The sequence below is a fragment of the Gregarina niphandrodes genome (genome assembly GCF_000223845.1).
Source record: "Gregarina niphandrodes unplaced genomic scaffold scaffold00002, whole genome shotgun sequence".
NCBI lineage: Eukaryota > Apicomplexa > Conoidasida > Eugregarinorida > Gregarinidae > Gregarina > Gregarina niphandrodes.
In genome coordinates this window covers 402,516-414,208 of record NW_011645774.1, presented here as the reverse complement: position 1 = coordinate 414,208, position 11,693 = coordinate 402,516, and the positions used below count along the sequence as shown (strand labels likewise).

The 11,693-nt window shown below is 56.0% G+C and overlaps 4 protein-coding genes across 4 annotated transcripts; 3 read left to right on the top strand and 1 right to left on the bottom strand.

Moving 5' to 3' along the window:
* Positions 1-467: 467 nt before the first annotated feature.
* On the bottom strand, positions 468-2,485 carry GNI_014330 (hypothetical protein; the record flags this gene model as incomplete). The annotated part of the gene is made up of 1 exon (XM_011130620.1): positions 468-2,485. A coding segment is annotated over one exon (2,018 nt), but the record flags the coding sequence as incomplete, so codon positions are not given.
* A 650-nt stretch (positions 2,486-3,135) lies between these two features.
* On the top strand, positions 3,136-6,324 carry GNI_014320 (hypothetical protein; the record flags this gene model as incomplete). Its single annotated transcript, XM_011130619.1, has 1 exon — positions 3,136-6,324. One exon carries the CDS (start codon positions 3,136-3,138, stop codon positions 6,322-6,324), a length of 3,189 nt encoding a protein of 1,062 aa, XP_011128921.1.
* A 186-nt stretch (positions 6,325-6,510) lies between these two features.
* Positions 6,511-8,109, top strand: GNI_014310 (ankyrin repeat protein; the record flags this gene model as incomplete). The annotated part of the gene is made up of 1 exon (XM_011130618.1): positions 6,511-8,109. The coding sequence occupies one exon, from the start codon at positions 6,511-6,513 to the stop codon at positions 8,107-8,109; it is 1,599 nt and encodes a 532-aa protein (XP_011128920.1).
* Positions 8,110-8,252: 143 nt separating this feature from the next.
* Positions 8,253-10,043, top strand: GNI_014300 (putative protein kinase; the record flags this gene model as incomplete). The annotated part of the gene is made up of 4 exons (XM_011130617.1): positions 8,253-8,309; positions 8,344-8,598; positions 8,792-9,925; positions 10,002-10,043. The coding sequence occupies 4 exons, from the start codon at positions 8,253-8,255 to the stop codon at positions 10,041-10,043; spliced, it is 1,488 nt and encodes a 495-aa protein (XP_011128919.1).
* Positions 10,044-11,693: the final 1,650 nt, after the last annotated feature.

The window sequence follows — 11,693 nt, the reverse complement described above, 5'->3', positions numbered from 1 at the left end:
CAGACAGTAGGCCGAAACGTACCACCCTTCAGCCAACACGACTCGGAGAGCGAAGATGGTCACCACTGCGGCCAACGAGGCCCATCGCGACTTGGCCCATATAGTAGTTTTATCTAGATATTGATGAAAACTTTGGCGGACCTCATGCATGATTTAAAATTTGATTTCTCACTTGCGCCCGGCCGGATAGCCACCAGTTCATTGTGCATTAAGCGAAAGGACCAGCTGTTAAGACAAGACTGGGGGGTGGATACGGCCACTCAGTCCGTCAAGGGCTAGACCGTCGGGAGGGAGACGGGGGTGACTGACTTAGAGGCACGGGGACCTGGGCCAAGGGCGCCGAGACTCGGAGGCCAAGGCCTGTCTCCCCGGTCGCGGAGGAATCGCGTGTGGGCACCTCCGAAGGGTGGTCTCGACTGGACCGGGAGTGGTCTCGATTTTTGGCAGTCGATTGGGCGCCAGTAGACTGGAAGCCAGTAGACTGGAAGCCAGTAGACTGGAAGAGGGATATGGTTCGTCGCAGTTGACTCCTGACCTTCTTAGCGATGCCGTGACCGCTCACAGACCGGGTCAGGGGCGGAGGAGGGGCTCTGAAAGGGCGATCGTGGATACCTTCGTCGAGATTGTCACAGTCGACACCGTGGCTTTCCACACCATGGTTCTCGAAAGCGTCCCGCTCAAGAGCTGGGAACAAGGGAACGAAGCCCGAGGGGTCCAGGTCGGGCTCAGGGCCCGGGACTGTTTCGGATCGGGCCGTCCACGGAGCCACTTGCAGGGGGACAGCGTTGGAGCAAGTAACGGTAGGGTCGTACTGAATCGTAGTCTGATGGGTCATGAGTGGCGGGTGGATGATGAGCCGCTGGGTGCCAACTCGGCGGCCGCTGACTCTACGCACGAATTTGCGCAGTGAGGAGGTCTTGCGCAACCGCTTGAGCTTAGCGCCGATACTTGCGTCGCCCGCGGCCGCGGAACAGACTTGGTCGGGTGGTCGCACACCCGGGTGGACAGCACTGGCGGCGCGACTGGGTCTTGCCGGCGACCGGAGTCTGGTCTTGAGGCAGCGCGGACTGTCACTAGCACCCGAGGGGTTGAGACCAGCACGGTTGAGAAGCATAGGGTCCAGAACTAGGGGGTCGGGGTCCAGTAAGAGGGCCGAGGTGGAGGGTCCTCCGCCGACGGTGTGCCGCGAAGACACGTTGGCGGACCCGGAGGCGGTAAAGAACTCATCGCGGGGGCTCGATGACGCTGCACCTGTTGGTTGCAGCGCATGGAGGCACCGGCTGGCACGAGTCTTCGCCGACCCTGCGGGCAACTGCGGACTGCATGAGACCCAACGGGTCCCCCAACAGGCACCTACACAAGTGTCCGCACAGACGACCGAAGCCTCGGTCCAGACCGGACTTCGTGGACCAGCTTCGTCAGGATGAGATATATATGGGGAAGACTTAGATGGAGAAGACCCACAGCGGGAAGACTGTCCGGGAGAAGGCCGTCCGGGTGACTCTCTGTAGGGGGGAGAGCCCCCGGGGGACGCCGAAATGGACACAGATCGGGACAAGGAGGAGTGGGCCGGCATGCGGTGCATCCTGACCCGTGCCACAGTGCATAGGCCGTTGCAGTCCGTGCCCACCTCGGGGCTGCGGCAACTCGGAACCGGGGAGGCCGCGGCGAGATCGGTGGTTCGAAGCTTCTCTTCGTCTTCGATGTATACCGGACTCGCGAGACGCGATTTGAGATGCAATGGAAACAACACACCCGTTTGCTCAGACTTCATCCTCAGATACGACGACCCCGACCTCAAACTGGGCCCGCTAGACCCTGGTCCACTTGACCCTGGTCCACTTGACCTTAGTCGGCAATGTCGTGGACCGCTGGACTTGGGCCCGTCGGAGGCGAGTGCCTTTCGCGAACTGGCTGTGGCGCCGCAGTGGCTGCATCTAAAGTCGTCGTTGAGCAGAAAGTCGTGACTCCTCAGCGAGAGCGGCGAAACACTGGGCGTTAGTAGGATCCGCGGGACAGCGTTGCTGGACTTCTGACGCTCTAGGGCCTGCAGCTCCGCAATGAGGTACCCGTTGTCCTGCGTCAAACGGTCGATGGTTCGGTTTTGCTCGGCCAATCGCTGGTTCAGTTCATCAACATGTGTAGCGGTGGTCTCAGTTTGTCTTATTAGCTTGTGTAGGCTCATGTGCAATTCGTGAAAGTCCACAACCTCTTCTTCCGGAGAAAGACCTTCACCAACCAGACGACCGTCGGCAGATGGACCATTAGGAGCACGGCCGTTGTTAAGACCGTCGGCAGCGAGCTCTCTTAGTTCACTGACTTCAGGGTAAACATTTGCTGAAGATATTTCATTGGTGAGAGTCCGCTTAGACGAAATAGTCGGTGACTCTTCTCGCCACAGGAGCGGTGAGAATTGCGCAGCCGGGCCGACTTTCTGAAGGTTACTCAGCGCCTGCTCTACCAAGCTGGTTGCGACCCAAGTCATGGAACAACTTGCGTGTTGGCACTCGACGGGATGATGATGGTATGAATTTCGGAACTAAATTGCCACTGGGAAGATATCTTGTCCTGCTGGACGCAAGTCGGCTCGAGGCCGAGGGCTGGGCGCAGGAACCAACGAACGCATGCAAGTCACACTGAAGGAAGAGCGGCCAGCACAGGGAACTGTGCCGAGGATTTTTTGGCGAAATATGATAAAGGGCGAAGAGCCGGTCGCCGGGGCCGAGGGAGAGTCGGTAGTTGACTTGTGTGGCCAAATTACAAGGTACTTGAACGAACGCCATTTTAGTTCTGCCGCAGCGTTCGTGCACAAGACTCTGCAAACTTTCAGAAACAACGATACAGGTAACCGGAATGACGGGAATCGCGGAGTCTAGCGAATGGGAATCGCGGCGTCTAGCGAATGGGAACCGCGCCGTCGAGCGCCTCCGGTGGTGGTGTATGTCAGGGCACACCTATATGTGGCGACCCCTTGGCCCAACCATTGGTGTGCCCACTCGTCCACGTTTGTGCACGCATATTTGGTGTGTGCACACACTCCGTTTGCGGTCGGTGAATGTTGTCGCCTTAGATCCGTCTTCGCCTTTCTTGATGTTGCGGTTTCTGTTGCTGGGTTGTGTGGGAGCTTTACAGGCGATGTTCGAGGGTGGTGGTCAGGACATGTCGCCGTTGATCCGGGTGGCGAGTTCTTTGTTGGAGAAGGCAGAGTTATATTGCGGCGGTGGGAAGCGATTGAACGTGGTGCTGGGTCGTAGTTTCCCATACTTTACGGCGGGTGTGGAGAAGCGTTTCGTCTTGGAAAAGGCGTTTCCCGATGCCGCTGCTCAGAAAGCGTATTTGGACAGCGCTGCAAGAGTGTTGGGACTGTTACACTCCTTATTAGCGTTGGGCAAGGCACTGAGTCATTGCACGGAGAAGGACGACAGCAACCGGTTGCTGGTATATGACTTGATGGCGGAAGCGTCATGTTGGTTGGGCGCCTTGCGGAGTCCCGAAAAGATTTACGTGTCTGCGGTCTTGGCTGCTGTGGAGGGCAATTGGAAGCAGACACTGGAATTGTTGGAGAAGGGATCTAAGAAGAAAAGCCGAGTGGAAGCGCCTGAGGTTAGTGCATTGCGTGCGATTTTGGAGATGTTAGTGGGTACGATCCCATCTATTCCAGAGAGTCTGCCGGTGGCTGCGGATTTGAGACATTTGGCTAGTCGGTGTAATTTGTTGGGTATGAAATTGCTGTTGCCGGACTCGGAGCTGCCGCCCACTTCTATCGGTGGCTTGTTGGAGCTCGCTGACCGGCTGTTCGTTCTCAAAAAGTACACGGAGGCCACTGTATTACTTGACCGGTGCGAAGAGGTATTGGCCGCCGGTTCGGATAAGCGAGTACGACTTGAACGCTGCGGAATCCGTAACTACCGCGCTGAACTTCTGTATCAACGCGGCCGACTGCGCCACGTACGAAACGAGCGCGAGAACGCACTCCACATGTACGAAGCCTGTCTTAATTATTGCCCGCAACATTTACCAGCTCTGTACCAATTGCAACGACTCCGCGCTCCACCCTCAGACAAACCTCTGGCCGCCATGGAGAACGTCTGCAAAGAGGCCTGCCGCTCCCTCGCAGCCGTTACTCTCCTAAGGAACGCCTGTTCCAAGACAAGCTTCTCACCGGATGAATCCAAAGCCGTGATGCAGGCCTTCGTATCCGACGATGATCTGGAGGCGCTCAGACTTAAAATTGAAGCCCTCATGTGCATCACCGAGAAAGGCTGCGGTGGCACCGAAGCCTCCCGTTGCGCTAGCGAGAACTTAATGAAGCTTATGCAGCATTCGGCACTCTCTGTCCCGGCGGCTGAAAGACACACACTTCTGAAACAACTACACGAAAAACTCGACCTGCACTCCGGTACTGGAGTTGAATCCGCTACTGGAGTTGACACCGGTTCCGGAGCTGGCATGGATTCCGGAGCCAGCCCTCAGGCAAGAGGGGATGGCTCAAACGGTGTGTTGTCCGAAGGCATTCCCGGCTCCGTAGGAAACCCCGGCGATAACGGTGGTGCTGTTGAGATGGCCGATGAAGAAGACTTGTTTGGAGAAACCGCCGCAATCGACAACAGGTCTGAAGCGGGTAGACCTAGTGGGGGCAGTCCAGCAAACGATGGCGCTGCGAACGGTGGCGTGCTTACGACTAGAGGAGAGCAGCGGTCATTGACGGAGGCGGACGTAGTGTACTTGGTGTTGATGCGTCGCACGATTCCGTTGGACTGGGTAATTCTGTACGCGAAGTTTACAACGGCGAGCGGAAGTTGCAACGTGGCGACTTGGGACGTAATTCGGCGGTTTGCGAAGCATCGGGGGGGAGAGGAAGGTGCGGAGATTGGCACGTTAACAGCATTGTATTCTTCGGGACGGTACGATGAGCTGCATAGTCGGTTAAAAAAAGTGGTGCAGGCGAAGAACGAATTAAGTCGTTGTCGAGAGGTGGTAGTGTTACGTATATTACATCACCTGGTGCGCGGGGAAGTCCAGTTTGCACGACAGATTGTAGAGCGGGCCTTGTCTTACGTAGATGGCCAGACAGTGGCCTCAGGTGGCCAGTCTCCATTCCATTGGCAAACATATGCTATCTATGTAGACCTGCTTGTATTGACACGGATCGGATCACATAGGTCACCACTGAAATGCAAAACAAAGGAATTGCTTGAGCACATCTTCAAGAAAGATAGCAAGCGCCGAAGAGATGATCTTACCGCTGCCCCCATGCCGACTACTCTTCGGTCTCGAATACAGACCTTAATTGGCTGGATTCTGGTTCTGCAAGGAAGGAAGCTGAAATCCGCTGAAAAACGCCAATCCGGATCCGGGGCTGCTGCTAAGTTCACTGAAGCCAAAAATCTAGGAATGCAAGCCGTTCGAGCCTGTCCGCAAAACTGGCGGGCGGCCTTTGTTGTTGCTGAAGCATGTAAGGGACTTAGAGACTATGCTATTGCTAACAAGATCTTCACACTGGTCGGAGATTGCGTTGTAGGCAGCCAGTCACTGTCCAGCTGGAGAGAGAAGGCCTGGCTCGATGACGCCTTAATGAGGGAGACGGCCTACTCACTCTCATCCGTTAAACCTGCACCCATCGCCAGCCAGGGAAAGCTAATTCGCGCGGCTCAAAGCATCGTCGATACCGATGGACTCTCCACGCAATCCTTCCTCACCAAACTAGCCGCTAGCGTCAAAGACCCGAGACTAGCCAACGTCGTATTCCACATCATTCTACAGTACAAACAGACCCACAAAATTGGACTGCCCCTCACCAACGCTCTAGCCCATGTAGGCACACTCGCCTGCCTCGAAAGAGCCAAGGAAACAGAAAGCATTAAAAATCCTAAAATACTCTCTGATCTCATTTCGGACGCCGAAAAAGTCGCTGAGGCCTACAGGACTGTACTCACGCAAAAACAACTCGCTGAAAAGGTACCCGACGTATTCGTACCTCACGGAAAAGGAGCCCTCGCTTATCTTGTCTCTCTTGACCAACCCGTCGTCGGACCCCTATACGACGATGACGCAAAACTCGCCACTGACATGGAGGATGTCGTCACTAAGGACATACTCGAAGATCTACCACGCACCGAGAGCCTCCGGAGAAAACTCGAACAAGACATCGAAGCCCTCATTGAACGCCTGAAGGATCTACAACCTCTTGTAAGACACGAATACGCCACGGCATGCGCCGTACGCGAAGAGCGGCTGAGAGAAAATGATAAAATCCTCAAAGACCTAGAAGACAAAACCGCTATCGAAGACCCTATTGTTTTCGGCTTTGGAGGCGCCACCTAGATGAAGCGCACGCGTGTGCGACGCCCATTTTCCAGATTGCGCTAAATTATCCGCCAATTAACGATTGCACACACGTGTGCGATACGCATGTCCCAATTTCTCGATGCGCTAAATTGCATTAAATGACCCTCCCGCTATAAAAGCAGGCCCGGAAAAGGGCTGGAAGGAAAGTGTGGTGAAAAACCCATGGTGACGAGACTGGATGATGTGTGGCCGTTGATCCGATTCTGGGCGTTACTGAAGTTCCGACCAGAATGGTATTTGGGCTTGGCCGCTTCGGTGGAGCGTTACGAGGAGGTTTGGGAGTATCTAGAAAGGAACCCCGTGAATTGGGAAAGTTTGGCTACGGAATTAATTAGATTGAAGAGATTGGATGTCATGGAATCCTTCCTTGGTCATTGTCGTTACGGACCTTGCGTGCTTGACGGTTTGTTGGGTTCTGGTTGTAGTTTACTAATTCGGTTGATCAACGATGCCGATTTGCGAACCCTGGAGTGCATCTTGAGGTGCGCAAAGACTTACTACGACGGCGATTTTATGAGCAAGTTCTCTTATGTGGTTCTCCGAACTGTCTCTAGAGGCTTGACGGACGTCTGGAATCTCTTTTACGAAGCGGGATTCCATCCCATTACGGCGGATGATGACTACCTTTCTCCACTCGCAGTAGCTTGCCGCACGCAGCAATGGCCCTTAGTGTCAGTGATGCTACGCCAGCAACATGCGATCATGTGCAACTTAGGGAAGGTCCTTCTCCCGGACCGGGACCTTCCGGCGACGGAGTGCCCCCCTGTAGTGGGAGAGCGCACTATCACAGGGAGAGAACTGCAATTGGAAGACAAGACTTGGCACTCGGTGTTGTCTAGTGGTCGCTACGACTTGTGGAGTCAGATGGTGAGAGTTGGTCTTCGACCCCCAGGTCTGATGCGGTGGAATGGCGACTCCGGCAAGTCGTGGTTGATGATGGCTGTGGAGTCCTGCGACGCTTCCGCAGTCCGATTTGTCTTGGGGCATTACCCGCTGGAGTTGCACTGGGTCAATTCGGACGGTGAGAACGTGAGCCATTATGCGGTTCGTTCCTACCCCCGCATTAGTCTGGATGTCCTCGAATTGCTGCTGGACAGCTTAGTGGACTTCGGACAGCCGGACAACCAGAACAGGACAGGACTGTTTAAAATCATGGATGGGGGTTACCCCTCCGTTTCGGCTCCCCCTACTCCCCGGGAATCGGGTCCTTCTACCCCCTCGACCTGCACACCCTCGACTTCCCTACCCTCCGCCGCTGCGAAGGCCCGGCGCTGTGTTGATGGTCATTCTACATGTGACTGCGACTCGCGTCACGACTGCCACCACCGTGCACTGATTAAGAAGGTCATACAAGTTTCTTCTGTGCACGTACCTTCCTTCTTCAAGGCGTGCATTTTCCACCCGCGGGAAGTCATTCAGACCTTCTTGGACCGCGGGTACCCGGTGCTCTACACGGACGCGGAGGGCTACTCGTGTCTGTGGCATAGCGCCAGACACGGGCGGTATGAGATCACACGTCTTTTGCTGGAGACGGCCAAAGCGGAGATCTTCGCCGGCAAGCAGGACTGCTCTGCTCAGGGCAGAAATAACAATGAGAGCAGCAACGAGACTCCTGAGTGCAATAATCGGTTGGCTGAGATCTTGACTGCGAAGACCGTCAGCGGGAAGAGCGCTCTAGCGGCTTGCGCCAATGAGACCATTCTCCAGCTCCTGCTAGAGTATGCTGCTCCGCGAGAGACGGCGTCCAGCGAAGGAAATTAGCACCCTCAATTAACATCAGCGCTGTGTGCTGTTTTGTCGTTGGACTTTGTCTCCATGTCGGCGCTACTGTCCCCTGATTCAACAGCACGGGCTCATGGTTTGTAGAACGGGGGGTTTAGGGGTCGGAGTGCGTTTTATAAAATATGCCCAATGTGATCAAGGGGAAGTTCGAGCCGTATTGTTGTCTGGAAGTTTTGCAGGTGGGTTCCTTTGCGAGTGACATCTGTGTTGTAGGCGTGTCTGGTAGGGAGTGTTCGGCTCGGCGTGGGCCTGTTTACGGGGAGTGTGGTGGCGATAAAGTGTGTGCTGAGTCTGGGAAAGGAGAGTTTGGAAGGCAGCAGCTTGCCGGAGACGCCTCTGGCTGAAGTGTTTTTTTCTCGTACCCTATCGGATTGTCCCAGCTTCGTCAAGGTGATTGAAGTGGTCCAGCAGGGCGACTCTCACTACATCATTACTGAGTATGCCAACGGCGAAGATCTAGTGGAGCTTGTAAGCGGTCCCCGAAGGCACTGGGCGAGTAACCCGGACGCAGTGCCCCCCCCCCCTGGACGCAGTAGACGCCTCCCGGAGGGACGCAGTGGACCCTCTGTGCTCAGAGGGTTTGTTCTGTAGGCTTAGTGTGTTCTGTGCCCTCAGTGCGTTCTGTGTTCAGTAATTTCTATGTTCAGTGTTTTGTATGTAGTTGAAGCAGTACCCGGGTGGGGTAGCTGAGCCGGTGGCGGCTTTGACCATTCGTTACGTGACGGAGGCAATTCTGTGTTGCCACCAGAAGGGTATTGCGTTGCAGGACTTCAGTTTGGAGAACTGCTTATTATGTGTGGCGGGTGTGAGTGGAGACTGCGAGGTGAAGGTCTGTGACCCAGGCCAGGCGTGTGTGTATCGCACACGAACGTCTGGCACGGCCGGATCAGCTTCGGCGTGGACGTCGCATTTTGGCATGGTGGGGAAGCAGTTCCGGCCTCCAGAGATCTTCGAGATGCGTTCATACGATCCGACAAAGGTGGACTCATGGTGCCTGGGCTGGGCGACATGGTACTTCCTATATGCGTCGGCGATTTTTGAGACGGCTACTTTAGACGACGAACGGTACCAGCTATTCGCGAACGGAGACATTGCCGGGTTATTGCGGAACTGCTGCATCGAAAACGCTTCGGACTTGGCTGTGGATTTTGTGCTCAAGCTCATGGCTATCGATCCCGCGCGGCGCATGAGCATGCAGGAGGCCTTGGCACACCCTTTCCTTGCGCGTACAGCCGGAGCCAGCCAGCTCAACGTGCATATGTTCCCCTTCCCGGTCGAGCCCAAGCCGCCGCCCTCTGCGCTCAAAATAGCGCTCACGGGCTTGTCGCTCATCAAAGAACCTCTTGACCGATTCAAATCCTTCCGCTACCTAGCCTACAGCTTCCCCGAACTGAGTCAGGCCCTACTCTGCGTAGACGACGCCCTCCGAACTAGTCAGGATACCGCGTCGTGCTGGCGGACTGACGCTACCACGGTCTCCAATTTGCTACCACCCGGCGACTCGGCCACGAAGGTGAAACTGGGGCAGGCTAAGCCTGTGGGCACAAATGCGTCCCTACTCTCCTCGGCCGAACGGAGGTGCCGTAAAACCCTTGAGAAAATCGCTCAACACGCGCCTTACATACCCTCCTACTATACCAAGACGTTGATGCCGCTCCTATGCAACTCCTCCAAACCTAGTTGCACAATTCGATACCTCAATGATAAGCCGAAATCCACCATGGACTCCTCCCTGATGAGCGCCAGTCTGCCTGGCCAACGGGCCATTTCCAAGGGTGCAAGGACCTCTCCTAAGGTCAGTTCTGGCTTCGTTGAACCCATCTCCGCAGCGAGGCTGCCCATATCCCCAGCCACGAGCACTGCGACTGGAGAATCCAGGCACTCCGCATTTATTGGACAGCCATCTCGACTAGACCAGCCACCTCGTTTGGACCAGCCATCTCGACTAGACCAGCCGCCTCGTTTGGACCAGCCATCTCGACTAGACCAGCCATATCGACTAGACCAGACAGCGTTCGACCAGTCACGAATCGATACAGCGCGACTAGATACGGCTCGATTGAATACAGCACGGCAGCCCATGAGCATTTCCACCCACAGTTTCGAGATATACAAGCAAAGCGAACGTGAGGCTTCAGGTCATTCACGGGACCTCTCAAGTCACGACCTACGCGACCTCTCGCCGCGATACTCGGCCGAAAAATCGACATCCGCGGGGGCACCGCGTGGAGCGGACCGAAACTCGCGGCTATCCAAGGCCAGCCGGTCGACAGAGAGCTTGCGGGTTCGAGACCGTGTGCGAGAGATCAGTCGCACACTGGAAGACGCACCTGGCAGGAGAGACGACTCCATGAACCAACGGTCGGCCCGCGGGGAAACCCGGTTCACTTCCAACCACCTACTGACCAATTATCAACTGACTAGCCACCAGCTGGCTAATCAGCAACTAACCGGCCAGCAACTGACTGGTCAGCGGCCGAATCACCAACTGACTGGTTCGAATCGCCAGCTTCCTCATCATCAATTGAGTAGTCACCCACTGCAACTGAGTAGTCCCTCCCTCCAGATGAGTAGCCACCCACTCCAAATCAGTAGCCACCAGCTCCCCCCTAGCCGGCAGGTGATGAACGACCCCCCGACGCACGGCCACTCACCGGTAGGTAACCACGGGCTCAAGATGACGTTGTTCCAGCCACCTCCCCGGACCGCGACGCGACCCGTCCCACTCACCCAAGACCAGCCAGCTCCGGGTTCTGCCCGCAAGAGCGAGAGCCACAACCGGGCTCTCGGCTTCGACCGGGTCCAGCGGGACGTGAGTACCGTCGCCACCACTACACCCATGACTCGAGAAGTGGGGCCACGGGAGGCTACCCAGCGTGAGGCTAAACAGCGAGAAGCTATCAAACGAGAAGCTATCAAACGAGAAGCTATCCAACGAGAAGCGATCCAACGGGAAGCGAGTCAGCGAGAGCAATCGGGACATGTCTCATCGGATCGTTTGGGAGATCAGGTGGGGCGCGGGCAGCCACGGTTGCAGCATCAGAACAGCAGCCTGCTCAAGTCCTCTGTGTTGAAGTCTCCTGCGAACATCAGCGAAAGCACGAAGCTCGGTGAACAGCAGCGGAGAGGCGAGGGGGCGAGGAGAGAAGGAGCGAGGAGAGGAGAGGTCTCTGCGAACCTCTCGGCGCCGGCGGAGCCCCGGCCGAGAGTTAAGGGGCCGCCCATGCTTGGCACAACGCCTAGCAACCAGAAAGTGCTGTATCGGCCCTACGTCATGACTGAGCCCGCGGGCGATGAGGAACTCAAGTTGCGACGAGTCCTGCACCCGACCTGAGTCTATGGCTTGCACGATCGCTCTAATCACCGGCTCTCTTTTTTTAACCCAATGACCTACTCTATTGCGGACGACGTACTGGAGGACCTGGCGGAAGGAGGTAAGTCCCAACCACGCAAACACCGCCTAATCTGCAGACTTCCCTAACCTGCAAATTTTACTCGATGAATTCGACCAGCGATTCTTCCAGACAAGAGTCGCCCCTCGCTGTATGCCACCCCCCCCCCCC